This window comes from Bufo bufo, chromosome 2 (assembly GCF_905171765.1).
Source record: "Bufo bufo chromosome 2, aBufBuf1.1, whole genome shotgun sequence".
NCBI lineage: Eukaryota > Metazoa > Chordata > Amphibia > Anura > Bufonidae > Bufo > Bufo bufo.
This window is the reverse complement of record NC_053390.1, coordinates 597,542,114-597,558,779: the sequence shown is the minus strand read 5'-3', so window position 1 is coordinate 597,558,779 and position 16,666 is coordinate 597,542,114. Positions and strand designations below refer to the sequence as shown.

Sequence of the window (16,666 nt, the reverse complement as noted above, 5' to 3'; positions counted from 1 at the left end):
ACATTGATACACCCTCCCAAGCATGTAATGCTAACGATAGGGCCCACTATACGATATGCCTCTTCATTTTGTATGCCAGACGGAGTTCCACTTAAGTTGATTTGAGCTTTTATAAAGTTGCTACAGATCTATTGTACTCTAAATGTCACAGTAAAATCACATGAACACATGGCTCTTGATAAATATGGCCATTTATGCAATATGTTCTTTGAGAAAGAGATAATTACTCTTACCGGTAATTGGTTTTTCCAATAGCCTCCACAACAGCACTCACAGGAGGGTGTCCGCGACCCCAGGACAGGAAACAACGTAGAAGCGGAAGATTTAAATGGCCTCCTCCCCCTTACCTATTCAGTCAATAAGAGAGGACACGGAAATGATGCAAGAAACAATATGTATTAACAACTAAGGATAATTACATCACTATAGTAAATAACCAAAGAAAAATATATAACCGGGTGGGAAAATCCCAGTGCCGTTGTGGAGGCTATTGGGAAAACCAATTAACGGTAAGAGTAATTATCTCTTTTCCCCGGCGCCTCCACAACGGCACTCACAGGAGGATTGACAGAGTAAATATGCTTAGGGACTGCAGATGAAAGTACTCTGCGACCAAAGGACAAGTCCTGGTTTCTATAAACGTTCAACCTGTAATGGTTAAAGAAAGTCATAGGGCTGGCCCATGTGGCTGCCCTACAAATCTGATCCAACGAGACTGATGCGACTTCGGCCCATGAGGAGGATACTGCTCTGGTGGAATGAGCTCTAATACCCTCGGGAGGTTGAAGATTATTTTGTAAATAGGCAGATCTGATCATACTTTTAATCCATCTGGCTATAGTTGGCTTACTCGCCGCGCAACCTTTGTTGGGGCCTTGGAACTGGAGAAACAACTGGTCAGAACGTCTGAAGGAGGTAGTGTTGCTAAGGTAGCACAGAACGGTTCTTCTCACATCCAGGTTATGATACCCTTCTTCTTTCTCAGAGGATGGTGAAGGGCAGAAGGAAGGTAGCGAGATTTCCTGCTCGCAATGGAATCTGGAAACATCCTTGTTTCAGAATTATACGATCATCCAGAATTACTAAATATGGAGACCTGCAGGAAAAAGCCTGGATTTCCCTGATTCTTCTGGCAGTTGTTATTGCCGTAAGAAACACTGTTTTGAGCGTGAGTAGTTTCAGAGGGATTTTGTCAACTGGTTCAAACGGAGGATACATTAGAACCGAAAGAAGTAGGTTAAGATCCCAGGGCGCAACAGTAGGACGAGATATGGGGACACTCCTCATAGCACCTTTAAGAAAGTGCCTGACCAATGGGGATTCTGCCAATTTAATGTCCAAGAATGCACTTAAGGCTGAAACCTGTACCTTGAGTGTTGTCGGTCTTAGGCCCTTATCAAGTCCTGCCTGAAGAAACTGTAAAATTTGAGGAATTCCCGGGGAGATTATGTCACCTGAGAAGGACAGAAAGGCATTCCAGGTCCTCAGGTATATCTTTGACGTTATGGGCTTGCGACTGAGCAGGAGAGAGTGGTAATCACTGCATCTGAGAGACCTTTTTTCTTTAGGGCCCCGCGTTCAGTCTCCAAGCCGTCAGGCTTAGTTGATTGACACTCGGATGATGTACTGGACCCTGGTGTAGGAGATCCGGCGTGGACGGGAGAGTCCAGAAGGTTCCTGCGGAAAGCCTGAGTAGTAGGGGGAACCACGATCTTCTTGGCCAGTAGGGGGCTATGAAGATTACTTTGGCCCCCTCCTCCTCCACCTTCATCAGCGCTTTGGAGATCAGACTGAAGGGAGGGAAGGCGTAAAGAAGATACCTGGCCCACGGTCGAGACGACATCTACCCAAAGTGGATAATCCCCCTGGGAGAGGGAGCAAAATTGTTTGGTCCGTTTGTTGACACTTGTGGCGAACAGGTCCAATTCCGGCGTCCCCCACCTGAGGCATAATTGACGGAAAACATGAGGATTCAAGGACCATTCTCCTTCTCTTAAGGTCTGGCGACTGAGGAAGTCGGCCAACGTATTGTCCTCTCCTCTGACATGTATAGCTATTAGAGAAGTGAGTTTTTTTTCTGCCCAACAGAAGATCTTTGTGGCCACTGCCGCTAGGGAGCGACTCCTGGTTCCCCCCTGTTTGTTCAAATATGCAACTGATGTAGTGTTGTCTGAAAAAATCTTTATACTTTTTGGTGATGAGGGAGTGTGAAGGGAGACAATAACGTTGTAAACGGCCGAGAGTTCTCTTAGATTTGAGGAGGCATGTTCCATATCTGTTCCCCAAGTGCCCTGGACCACTTTTTCATCTGAATGACCACCCCAGCCTTTACTGCTGGCATCCGTAGTCACAATCATCTGACCCCCTTGCCGCCAAAAAAAACCTGTCTGAAGGTGCTTTTGAATTCTCCACCACATTAAGGATTTTTTTTACTGACCTTGGACTGATCACCCGTTTTTCCAGGGCAGAGGCTGTGTTGTCCCAGGAGGATAGAAGGAACGCCTGTAGAGTTCTTGTGTGGAACTGGGCCCACCTGACTGACGGGATTGTCGATGTTAGAAGCCCCAGGATGGTCATGATGTTCCTTATCGATGTTATATTCCGGCTGCAAAACTGGGAAATCTTCAGGAGCAGATTGTCTTGTTTTCCCTGAGGAAGAAATGACATTAACAGATGGGAATCTAAAAGGACTCCCAGGAAGGTCTTCCTTTGTTCCAGAATCAAGTCAGATTTTTTAAAATTTATAATCCACCCTAGAGTGGAGAAACACTTCTGGACTTCTTCCAGGTGGGACTGGAGGATGTCCACAAATGGTGAGGCTAACAGGAAATCGTCGAGATATGGTACGATTAGTATGCCTTTTAGGTGGAGGAATTTGGTGACTTCTGCCATTATTTTGGAGAATACCCTTGGGGCTGAAGAGAGCCCGAATGGGAGGGCTGCAAACTGAAAATGAGTTGATTTTTTAGGAAGACGGCAATTCTGAGGAACTTCTGATGGTTGATGGAAACTGGAACGTGATAATAGGCGTCCTGCAGATCTATGGTCGCCATGAAGCAATCTTGTGGATTTTATTGATTCCATCTTAAAGCGTTTGTATATAATAGATCTGTTTAGATCCTTTAAATTTATTATTAGACGGTATGACCCGTTTGGCTTTTGGATAAAAAAAAACGCAGGAGAATAGAAGCCTTTGCCTTGCTCCTCCTCCGGAACCGGATGAATCACGTTCTTCTGAACTAGAGATAAAATCTCTAATTCCAGGCAGGCTTTTTTTTTTTTGAGGTAGTTTCTTGTTGACTAGGAAGCGATCCGGAGGAAAGGAACGAAATTCCAACTTTAGGCTTTGTTTTAAAAGGTGCCTACCACCCACGGGGAGGCTCCTAAATCTTCCCAGATGGAAGCGAAATGCCTTAGTCTGCCCCCCACTTGGCATCTGGCGTCATTGCTTCGAGGTTGAGGAGTTCTCGGGGTTGAAAATAAATCCTCTACCCCTACCTTTAGAAGGCTGCCATCTCTTTGAACCTTCATTTTTCTTAGGGTTCATCTTGGATCTTTTTTGATTCTGAAAGGAACGTCTTTGCTGGAAGTAGTGATTCTCCGTTGGAAAACCTTTTTTCTTATCCGCAGCCTTATCCAAGATGTCGTCCAGGGTGGAGCCAAATAATCTGTCACCTTCACATGGGATAGAGCATAAACGATTTTTTGAGCTCGCGTCTCCTGACCATGTTCGGAGCCAGATTGCCCTTTTGGTGGCATTAGACAGCGCTGCCGATCTGGCGGAGAGTCTGACCAAATCCGCCGAGGCGTCAGCCAGGAAATTGGACTCTTTCTTCAGAGTTGGCAAGGAAGTAAGGCGTACCCACCGCCAGATGGTCTTCCAGTTGGTTTAGCCAAACTGAAAGCGCTCTCGCTGTGCAAGTAGATGCTATACCCAATTTTTTTTTTTTTAACAGGCTTTCACATTTTTTATCCATAGGATCCCTAAGGAGACCGGTATCCTCAATGGGCAGCGAGGTTCTCAGATTCGGGCCACCGATGCATCCACCTTAGGTTTTTTTTCCCATAAGCCTGAATCAGACTCTGAGAAGGGGTATTTATGTTTAAAGGAGCTGGTGATGGCCGATCTTTTTTCAGGATCCTTCCATTCTCCTGAAATAAGCATTTTAATGTTGTTGTGAATCAAAAAGGTTCTCTTCTTGCGTTCTCCTAACCCCTGGAACATCTGATCCTGTATAGAATGTGGTTCCTTCAATTACTCAATATTCGTAGTTGCTCTAATAATTTTTAAGAGCCCGTCCGTCTCCTCTGGCAGAATCAGAGGTTTCCCCAAGCCATCATCATCATCAGAGGAGGATTCGTAGAATAATTCCCCTTCGTCTAAGTCAAAAGCCGTATCTGAGGCCAGGGATCTCTGCGAGGTAGATGGCCTTGGAGATAGAGGCATTCTTGAGTCCACGGCAGCACTAACTTCCTCTTTTATCATGGATCTCATAGTCTTGAGGAAGGATGGGGATTCATCAGTAACTATCTTTTCTGTGCATTTGGGGCACAGCGGTTTTTTAGACTTAGAGGAGAGGGCCTTCCTCCTGGCACATTTTTTGCGCGTTAGGTCTCCACCAGTCGGCTTTGGGAACGAGGTCTCTCTGGCCTAAAAATCAAGAAGGGGTTACACTTAATAGGGCCAGCTAACAACTTTTAAGGAGGCAAAGACCCATCACCGGTGGTGGATAAGCAAAATATTAAAGCACCCTTTTAGTGGAGCAATAAGGGAAAAAATGCAGGCAGTGACCATATCTCTCCTCAGGGAGGAGGCTTACCGGGCTGAGAGCTGAGGCAGAGGGATCCTCAGGCTTCTTGGCGGTCTCCATGTCTCCCGGGCCAGCATGCTGTCAGCGCAGCGCCAGGAGGATATCTGAGAATTCCTACATTGAATTTGAACGCCGCGCCGCCGGAAGCTCCGCCCACCTGCGAGATTCTCTTGTCCAAGGAGAATCTCGCCTGATGACGTCGCACATCGGATCCCGCGATAGTTCCTCCCAGAGAAACTTCCGGGGAAGCCTGCAAGCAGGGCTTACTCCCAGGAACGGGTAAGGGAGGCCATGCATCCCCGGGGAACCCAATCCCTGCTCCAGCCCTCCCACATGAACGTGGGGAAGGACCCCCAGGAAGGAGGCAAGGCTGGGCGATCTTGCAAAAAAGTTTTCCCAGCACTATTTCGCTTCTACGTGGTTTCCTGTCCTGGGGGCGGGGACACCCTCCTGTGAGTGCCGTTGTGGAGGCGCCGGGGAAAATGATGAATAATTCAGCAATGCTTCTCAACAGCATATAATCAATTCTTTTATAAAAGGTATTTAATCATAATAACTCCAGAGAAAACAAAAGTGGATTCATTTAGCAGAGGATTGAAAAGCTAGCAGGTGTAGCGACGTGAAGGAGGTACAGCAGTGGCAGGATAGAGAGAACCCCAGTTTGAAGAAAGGAATCAAGCTCATGCTGTCAAGGAGAAATCTGTACCCATTAATGATTTATTAGGGCAGGGAAGATGAGAAGTGACCTTCCATTTTTAGCAAAGCAATATGGATGTACTGCCTAGCTAGCCGCTTTAAAGGTTTCCCTATCTTCAGTTGGTGGGGGTAGCAACAGGGACTTGAATCGCTGGATCTGGATCCTGCAGCTGATCAGCTTGGGTGGAAAAGTTGACATTTTTACAACTGCATGTCTATTGAGAAATCACTGCAAAAAACTGACTCCTATTACAGAGAGAAAGCGCAGCTCTGCAGTAGCTAAAATTTTGCACGTTTATAGATACAGTAGTGGCCACTGGACTTCTCAACTGGTCCATCAGTTCCGACAGCCCTTTCTGGTCTTGCAAACAGAAAAAAATGGCTACTTCTAACCTAAGCATACCGATCGTTACGTAGTGCACTGCATAAATATGTGTGCTAGACACAGTGTAATATGGTAACTAACAGATAATGTGTCTCTAGGCCTGAAAAATAATCATTTATAATACAAGGAAAATATGTGGACTCTGTGGATTTATGATAAGAATGAAGAAAAAAACTTAATAAAAACAGATTTGTAAAAAAATATATATAATAAAAAAAATTCTGCATCCAAACGACGGACCCTATTATAAGTCAGTGGGGCAGTTCAGTGTTCATTGTGCGACAGATCTGGCAACATGTTGTGGTCTGTATAGGACGTAACAGGGATGCAGATGTGAACAGAGCCTTTTGCTTGAAATATATTATGGATTGATTTTTTATTTTAAAAACTCATGATAGGGTGTTAGAAGTGAGTGTAGATGTACCCCTTTACATCTGAGGTTTCTATGAACTATAACTATAGAAAGAAATTTTTGTGATAGATTTTTTTTTCCTTCCTACTTTTCCAGTACATTATAAATCAGGTTGCAGAAGCCGAATAGATCAGTTGACAGGAGCTTGAAACATTAATTAAAGGCATAATAAAAAAAATTGATATTAGTATTGCAGAAGGGAACAGCTAAGCCGTTATTAAGGACAGATTTGTAGAATATTTTTGCTAGCAGGCCATATTAAAATGGAGAGAGGTGACCGGAATCTTCATTTTCTATGAATCTTACCTCCTATGAAACACAATCCACATAAAAAGGAAAATTAGAAAAAGGAAAATTAAAAATACACATTTATAACCACAGTTGTAATGGAGCAGCTAATGTAAATGTCATGCACTGCAAACACGTGGATTATATTTAATGGAGAGTCAGGTCTCACTAAACCACAGTCTTACGGTCGGAAAGATCAAGTGACCGTGCTCTAGATATTTATCCTGAGCACTATATATGAAGTAACATATTTGATAACATCTGCTCCACTTCATTATTTAAAGTGACACTTAGATCAAGAAATTACTGTCATCTGAGATTTCAACAAAAAATGCATTTTTCAATCAATTGTATTTTTAATGTTGCTTGTTTTACCAAGCTCCATTCTCATTCTCTAAAGGTTATCAAATTAGAAAATTTCTTGTGAGACTCTGAAAATCTCTACTGAATATTTCCAGCTTGAACACACATGCTAACAAAATGCATCATAGCTATGTAAATGTGAAAAGATATCAGACTGAATGAAATATGGCCTTACACTCTAAAGGATTAGTAAAAGCTTTAACAGTTGCATGGAGTCAAATGAAGCTTGTAATGGTTTTCTAAAGGGTGACTGATTTATTAGCAAAACTGATCTCACACACATCAGTCTGTTCAATATATTAGACCAGTAGAACATCAAGTAATGTTATAGTTAGTGATAACATTTTTAATTTATAGTTCTAGTAGTGACAACTTATTAGAGGTATCCTAGTTATAAGAAGTTATCCCTTATCTACACGATAGGTGATAACTGATTAGTAGAGGTCCAAACACTAGGACCCCCATCGATCATGAGAACAGGTGCCCCCGTACCCCGAAATGAATAGAGTGGCTGGTTGAGCATGCCATACTTGGCTATCTCTGGCAGTGGCATACAGAATAGAGTGGCAGTGTGCATGTTTGACCACAACTCCATTCATTTGGGGGCGAGGCACAGACCCCTCTTTATTTTGATTGGTGGGGATCCTAGGGGGTTGCCTCCCCTCCAACGATCAGGCACTTATCCCTTATTCTGTGGATGCTGTATCTAGAGTCAGGAAGTAAACAAAAATGCTACATTTTAAAAAATATTTAAACAAGAAATATGTGCACCCATTAGTAAATCTAGTCTCAACACATACTAATGACAATATAAATACATTGTTCTGTATATACTGTAGGTATAAGCTAAATGGACAAAAGTACTGGGGCACAACTCTTAATCATTGAATTCGGGTGTTTCTTTCAGTCCCATTGCCACAGTTGTATAAAATCCAGCACCTAGCCATGCAGTCTGCCTTTAAAACATTTGTGAAAGAATGAATCATTCTCAAAAGCTCACTGAAGCAGGATACTATAGTAGGTTGTTACTGTTGAAACAATTCAGTCCGTGAAATTTCTTCCCTCCTAGATATTCCATCAATAGTGAGTATTTCAAAGTGGAGGCATGAGGAACCACAGCAACAGAGCCATGAAGTGGCTGACCACAAAGTTACAAAGCAGGGTCGCTGAATGCCGAGGAGCATAATGCACAGGCGTTATCAACGCTCTGCTGACTCGATACCTGCAGAGCTCCAAACCTGTTCAGTCATTATCAGCACACAAACTGTACACTGGGAACTTCATGACAATGGTTCCATGGCCAAGCAGCTGCATGCAAGCCTAACATCGCCAAGCATTGGATGGAGTAATGTAAAGCATGCTGTTTTAGGACTCTTGGGCAATATGTTCTGTGGCATGATTGAACATGCTTCTCGGTCTACAGTCTCATAGACGAGTCTGGGTTTGGGAAATGCCAGGAGAACATTACCTGCCTAACTGCATAGTTTGGTGAAGGAAGGATAATGCCATGTTTTCCAGGAGTTGGCCTAGGCTCATTAGTTCCAGCGAAGAGAAATTTTTGTGCTTAAAAGACATTTAAATGCTACAAAGACATTTTGCTCTTTTAGATTAATGGTCAAATTCCTATAGGTACGCTTGTAAGTCTTGTAGAAAGCTTTCCCAGAAGAGTAGAGGCGGATTTAGCTGCAAAGGGTGGACCAACTCCATATTAATGCCCATGGATTTAGAATTGGATGTTATAAAAGCTCCTGTAAGTGTAAGGTGTAGGTGTCCCAATACTTTTGTCCATATAGTGTACATGGAGTTTTGCCTAACATGTATTATCACATTGAAATATAACATAGTTTACTGTTTAATTAGGGAATGCACTCATAGATGGTCACTTTGTGTTACCTGTCAAGTCTGCTCCACACTTTTACATTTAAGGCCACATTCACATCTGTGTTCTGAATTCCATTTTTGTTTTCCTTCACAGGGGCACAAAAATGGAATTCAAGCTGTACCAGATTTGTCACACAACAGACACCAACATCACCCCACAGGCTTATAAATAAGTCCAATGGGGTTCTGTCATGGTGTCAGTCATTTTGCCGAAAACAAAATAATGGAGCAGAGCACAACCTATTCTTTATGGTCACGTGTTTGACAAGTTTGGAGACATATGTACATAAATTAGTCTTGGGTAACAATAAAAGGTACCATGTTCTGCCTTCTGATGTCAATAGCTATTCTGCTCACAACACCTCCCATAAGGGGGAAATTTATCAAAGTTAGTCTTTTTATGCTGCTCTTTGAAATATCCTGTGCTGCCGGACAATGTGGGCAATTTGACAAGGTGCAGCCTGAGGAACAGAAGACAGGCAGGCATCGGGGACGGACGGCGCATGCGCGATTCAGTTACAGGATCACGCTTGAGTCTGCGCGATAGACGGGATCGCGCTGCTACTGAGGCCGACGGCGCATGCGCCGCCTGTACAAGCGCGGTCCCGGCGACTGAGCTGGGTGTCAGTTACACTGCTTAGAGGAGGGATTAGGGCAGGGGAGTTACAGCCTGGAGTGAGGGAAGGGCTACCCCCTTGACTTCTAGCGTGACTTCAGGAGCTGGAGACGAGGACTTTATAAGTCGTTTTTTTCCATCAATATACATCCCAGGAAAGCGGCACAAGAATGCATTGAAACAGAATGAGGATAATCTATAAAGGTACTGGTAATAGTTTATTAAGTGAAATCCAGGTGAAAGGTTCGCTTTAACCTCCTCAGGACCGCCGTACGCAGGATTGCGTCTTTGCGGCGGTCCTGTTGTTCTGGGTGGACGCGCCGGTGCGTCCTCTCGCGAGACGTGAGATTTCCTGTGAACGCGCGCACACAGGCGGGCGCGTTCACAGGATCGGAAGGTAAGCGAGTGGATCTCCAGCCTGCCAGCGGCGATCGTTCGCTGGCAGGCTGGAGATGTGATTTTTTTAACCCCTAACAGGTATATTAGACGCTGTTTTGATAACAGCGTCTAATATACCTGCTACCTGGTCCTCTGGTGGTCCCCTTTGTTTGGATCGACCACCAGAGGACACAGGCAGCTCAGTAATATGTTGCACCAAGCACCACTACACTACACCCCCCCCCCCCCGTCACTTATTAACCCCTTATTAGCCCTTGATCACCCCTGATCACCCCATATAGACTCCCTGATCACCCCATATAGACTCCCTGATCACCCCCCTGTCATTGATTACCCCCCTGTCATTGATCACCCCCCTGTAAAGCTCCATTCAGATGTCCGCATGATTTTTACGGATCCACTGATAGACTGATCGGATCCGTAAAAATCATACGGACGTCTGAATGCAGCCTTACAGGGGAGTGATCAATGACGGAGGTGATCACCCCATATAGACTCCCTGATCACCCCCCTGTCATTGATCACCCCCCTGTAAAGCTCCATTCAGATGTCCGCATGATTTTTACGGATGCACTGATAGATGGATCGGATCCGTAAAAATCATGCGGACGTCTGAATGAAGCCTTACAGGGGAGTGATCAATGACTGTGGTGATCACCCCATATAGACTCCCTGATCACCCCCCTGTCATTGATTACCCCCCTGTCATTGATCACCCCCCTGTAAAGCTCCATTCAGATGTCCGCATGATTTTTACGGATCCACTGATAGACTGATCGGATCCGTAAAAATCATACGGACGTCTGAATGCAGCCTTACAGGGGCGTGATCAATGACTGTGGTGATCACCCCATATAGACTCCCTGATCACCCCCCTGTCATTGATTACCCCTCTGTCATTGATCACCCCCCTGTAAAGCTCCATTCAGATGTCCGCATGATTTTTACGGATCCACTGATAGACTGATCGGATCCGTAAAAATCATACGGACGTCTGAATGCAGCCTTACAGGGGAGTGATCAATGACTGTGGTGATCACCCCATATAGACTCCCTGATCACCCCCCTGTCATTGATTACCCCTCTGTCATTGATCACCCCCCTGTAAAGCTCCATTCAGATGTCCGCATGATTTTTACGGATCCACTGATAGACTGATCGGATCCGTAAAAATCATACGGACGTCTGAATGCAGCCTTACAGGGGGGTGATCAATGACAGTTGGGTGATCACCCCATATAGACTCCCTGATCACCCCCCTGTCATTGATCACCCCCCTGTCATTGATCCCCCCCCCCCCCCTGTAAAGCTGCATTCAGTCTTTTTTTTGGCCCAAGTTAGCGGAATTATTTTTTTTTTCTTACAAAGTCACATATTCCACTAACTTGTGACAAAAAATAAAATCTCACATGAACTCACCATACCCCTCACGGAATCCAAATGCGTAAAATTTTTTTGACATTTATATTCCAGACTTCTTCTCACGCTTTAGGGCCCCTAGAATGCCAGGGCAGTATAAATACCCCACATGTGACCCCATTTCGGAAAGAAGACACCCCCAGGTATTCCGTGAGGGGCATATTGAGTCCATGAAAGATTGAAATTTTTGTCCCAAGTTAGCGGAACGGGAGACTTTGTGAGAAAAAAATAAAAAATATCAATTTCCGCTAACTTGTGCCAAAAAAAAAAAATTTCTATGAACTCGCCATGCCCCTCATTGAATACCTTGGGGTGTCTTCTTTCCAAAATGGGGTCACATGTGGGGTATTTATACTGCCCTGGCATTCTAGGGGCCCCAAAGCGTGAGAAGAAGTCTGGTATCCAAATGTCTAAAAATGCCCTCCTAAAAGGAATTTGGGCCCCTTTGCGCATCTAGGCTGCAAAAAAGTGTCACACATCTGGTATCGCCGTACTCAGGAGAAGTTGGGCAATGTGTTTTGGGGTGTCATTTTACATATACCCATGCTGGGTGAGATAAATATCTTGATCAAATGCCAACTTTGTATAAAAAAATGGAAAAAGTTGTCTTTTGCCAAGATATTTCTCTCACCCAGCATGGGTATATGTAAAAAGACACCCCAAAACACATTCCCCAACGTCTCCTGAATACGGAGATACCAGATGTGTGACACTTTTTTGCAGCCTAGGTGGGCAAAGGGGCCCACATTCCAAAGAGCACCTTTCGGATTTCACTGGTCATTTACCTACTTACCACACATTAGGGCCCCTGGAAAATGCCAGGGCAGTATAACTACCCCACAAGTGACCCCTATTTTGGAAAGAAGACACCCCAAGGTATTCCGTGAGGGGCATGGCGAGTTCCTAGAATTTTTTATTTTTTGTCACAAGTTAGTGGAAAATGATGATTTTTTTTTTTTTTTTTCATACAAAGTCTCATATTCCACTAACTTGTGACAAAAAATAAAAACTTCCATGAACTCACTATGCCCATCAGCGAATATCTTGGGGTCTCTTCTTTCCAAAATGGGGTCACTTGTGGGGTAGTTATACTGCCCTGGCATTCTAGGGGCCCAAATGTGTGGTAAGGAGTTTGAAATCAAATTCTGTAAAAAATGACGAGTGAAATCCGAAAGGTGCTCTTTGGAATATGGGCCCCTTTGCCCACCTAGGCTGCAAAAAAGTGTCACACATCTGGTATCTCCGTACTCAGGAGAAGGTGGGGAATGTGTTTTGGGGTGTCATTTTACATATACCCATGCTGGGTGAGAGAAATATCTTGGCAAAAGACAACTTTTCCCATTTTTTTATACAAAGTTGGCATTTGACCAAGATATTTATCTCACCCAGCATGGGTATATGTAAAAAGACACCCCAAAACACATTCCCCAACTTCTACTGAATACGGAGATACCAGATGTGTGACACTTTTTTGCAGCCTAGGTGGGCAAAGGGGCCCACATTCCAAAGAGCACCTTTCGGATTTCACTCGTCATTTTTTACAGAATTTGATTTCAAACTCCTTACCACACATTTGGGCCCCTAGAATGCCAGGGCAGTATAACTACCCCACAAGTGACCCCATTTTGGAAAGAAGAGACCCCAAGGTATTCGCTGATGGGCATAGTGAGTTCATGGAAGTTTTTATTTTTTGTCATAAGTTAGTGGAATATGAGACTTTGTATGAAAAAAAATAAAATAAAAAAAAAAAAAAATCAGCATTTTCCACTAACTTGCGACAAAAAATAAAAAATTCTAGGAACTCGCCATGCCCCTCACGGAATACCTTGGGGTGTCTTCTTTCCAAAATGGGGTCACTTGTGGGGTAGTTATACTGCCCTGGCATTCTAGGGGCCCAAATGTGTGGTAAGGAGTTTGAAATCAAATTCTGTAAAAAATGACCTGTGAAATCCGAAAGGTGCTGTTTGGAATATGGGCCCCTTTGCCCACCTAGGCTGCAAAAAAGTGTCACACATCTGGTATCTCTGTATTCAGGAGAAGTTGAGGAATGTGTTTTGGGGTGTCTTTTTACATATACCCATGCTGGGTGAGATAAATATCTTGGTCAAATGCCAACTTTGTATAAAAAAATGGGAAAAGTTGTATTTTGCCAAGATATTTCTCTCACCCAGCATGGGTATATGTAAAATGACACCCCAAAACACATTCCCCACCTTCTCCTGAGTACAGAGATACCAGATGTGTGACACTTTTTTGCAGCCTAGGTGGGCAAAGGGGCCCATATTCCAAAGAGCACCTTTCGGATTTCACAGGTCATTTTTTACAGAATTTGATTTCAAACTCCTTACCACACATTTGGGCCCCTAGAATGCCAGGGCAGTATAACTACCCCACAAGTGACCCCATTTTGGAAAGAAGAGACCCCAAGGTATTTCGTGATGGGCATAGTGAGTTCATGGAAGTTTTTATTTTTTGTCACAAGTTAGTGGAATATGAGACTTTGTAAGAAAAAAAAAAAAAAAGAAAAAAATCATCATTTTCCGCTAACTTGTGACAAAAAATAAAAAGTTCTATGAACTCACTATGCCCATCAGCGAATACCTTAGGGTGTGTACTTTCCGAAATGGGGTCATTTGTGGGGTGTTTGTACTGTCTGGCCATTGTAGAACCTCAGGAAACATGACAGGTGCTCAGAAAGTCAGAGCTGCTTCAAAAAGCGGAAATTCACATTTTTGTACCATAGTTTGTAAACGCTCTAACTTTTACCCAAACCATTTTTTTTTTACCCAAACATTTTTTTTTATCAAAGACATGTAGAACAATAAATTTAGAGCAAAATTTATATATGGATGTCGTTTTTTTTGCAAAATTTTACAACTGAAAGTGAAAAATGTCATTTTTTTGCAAAAAAATCGTTAAATTTCGATTAATAACAAAAAATTTAAAAATGTCAGCAGCAATTAAATACCACCAAATGAAAGCTCTATTAGTGAGAAGAAAAGGAGGTAAAATTCATTTGGGTGGTAAGTTGCATGACCGAGCAATAAACGGGGAAAGTAGTGTAGGTCAGAAGTGTAAAAAGTGGCCTGGTCTTTCAGGGTGTTTAAGCACTGGGGGCTGAGGTGGTTAAAGGGTTTTTACGACTGTCGTAACAGTGACAGTATTGAGTAACCCTAATTTACATTTTAGCATATATCCACTTTAATTCCTGGACTCTGAGGATGAGAAATTTGCAGGGCGGTTGTCACCACCGGCAACCATTTTTAAGCCTTTGCATCGCAGTGCAGCTCTCTGATTGCAATTTCCAAATATATCTTCATGTCCTGCTCCCTCTTCTCTTGACCCCCAATAACAGGTTTTTATAATTTTGCTAATGAGGAATAAAAGAGCATACGGGGTTGTACTTATTGATAAAGGAGCCCAGCCACAACCTTCCGAATGGAGCCCAGATCCTACCTTCTTCTTCACTCAATCTCCTAGCCTAACCTAACCTCCTTTACATCATCATGACACTGCTTCAAATCTCACGCAGGTGTGAGCGTGCACCATTTGTCAACTTCTGTAAGCATCAGCTTCTTCAACTGCACTGCGCATGCGCCAGTAGTATGTGCAGTTTAGTTGACCCTGAACTGGCTATTTTCCTGGCATGCGCTATTCAGTTGAAGAAGCCAATGTTCACAGACTGCAAAGGAGATGTGCACCTGCCTGAGATAAAAAGTGGTGTCATGATGAAGTCGAGGAGGTTAGGTTAGGAAGTGGAGAACAGTGGAGGAGGGAAGAAGCAGGGCTCTGTTCTGGTGGGCACGGCTGGGCTCCTTTAGCAATAAGTACAGCCCCTTGGGCTCTTATTTTTCATTAGCATAATTCTAAAAACCTGTTTTTAGCAGTCAAAAGAAGAGGGAGAAGGACAAAGATATATTTGGAAATCATAATAGGAGAGCTACACTGCAATGCAAATGGTTAAAAACGGTCACCGGTGGTGACAGACTCCCTTTAAAGTAGGGGTACACAACCTGCGGCCCCTTTAAATGTCTGGCAGTGTGGCCCCCAACCAGAAAACTTTGTGCACCCCTGCTTTAAAGGTACAAGGATGACTTGGTCATCTAGATGGGCACATTTTTCACTACCCTTAGAGATAGAGAATAACACAGAAGTACTGTGTGCTATGAAATTTACAGTTCCCAAGTGGGAGACTGAATGATCTGTAATTTAGTAAAATGTTTACACGAGCAGAATGACCCATGAAAGCAAAAAAAAAAGAGTGCCGCCATAAGAAAAAAAACATCATTTCCTACTGGGTGCAGGGGAGACTCAGCTAGTGACAGCATATTAAGGAATTACAGATTAGGCTGGAAACCAGCATTACACTTCTATAACCAATGGGGATAATCAGATATATAAACTTTATGCAGTTTTCCGTATACATTACCATTGAATCACAGTTGCTTACTCAAGCCAAAATTCAAACTATTTGTTCTACTGACCTGATGTGGAGTAGAGAGCCCACACCAAAAATACCAATTACCTTTGGTGCCGGAGAGGGGTGTGCTTAAAACTGGATTACTATGGCAAAGAGGAGTCTGTTGGAACCCATGGTCACTAACTGGCATCATAAAGCTTGGCCACATACACATTTAAAAGGCATACAATATAATAGGAAGTCCACCTAAGCAGGAGCTGCTCCTTCAAGCAGCTGTCCACTCTGGCTAATAGAGGAGACCCTGGAAGAGGAACCCATCTCTGATGTCCAAATGCTCCAGTCACATGGAAAGGGGATTCTCTAGCAGGGAAAGTCCTTTAACTCAAACATAAATTGGAATAAAATTCAAGCTGTTTCATTAAACATATATTATACATACACTGTATAACCCAAACACCCTTTCGGTTTAGCTTTTCACATAGTAATATTTTTTACTATTTTGAAGAAAAAAAAATACTTTTGGCTGTAACAGAAATAACAGATTCCCTGATAATATTAATCTCCAACAAACATACCTGAAAAGTTCCTAGTAGCGAGCATGGTGGTCAGTATAGCCCCCTTCAAAAGAGAAATCAAAAGCTCAATCACTGGCTTAGACTCGCGTAACAAAAAAGACCAATTGTTAGAAATCAAGCTATGATTCAGTACTATAGCACAATTATATAAGCGGCCAGAGATATCACAATTATCATCAATTATTCATGTTTAAAAGGTCAGCAGAATATAGACAGGCAATCTAAAGATCCGCCAAATTCATCACAGTGTACGATATGTTTGCTTCATTGCAATTTTGGTGCAGGCCATGCCTCTTTACGAACAAAACAAATATTTGAGCTTATAGGCACAAAGTAAGCTAGAATTCTGGAGCATTTAGCTTCGTAAATCTCCCTTAGTGGCCGTTGTTCTTACATAATAA

At 43.2% G+C, this 16,666-nt stretch overlaps 1 protein-coding gene across 8 annotated transcripts in view; it reads right to left on the bottom strand.

Moving 5' to 3' along the window:
* Positions 1-16,666, bottom strand: part of CAMK2D (calcium/calmodulin dependent protein kinase II delta) — a 420,621-nt gene that overhangs the window by 138,549 nt on the left and 265,406 nt on the right. For all 8 annotated transcript variants that reach the window (XM_040418340.1, XM_040418343.1, XM_040418341.1 and 5 more), the window contains exon 12: positions 16,266-16,308. In XM_040418340.1, the coding sequence (XP_040274274.1) occupies positions 16,266-16,308 (43 nt within the window). The remainder of the gene's footprint in view (positions 1-16,265; positions 16,309-16,666) is intronic.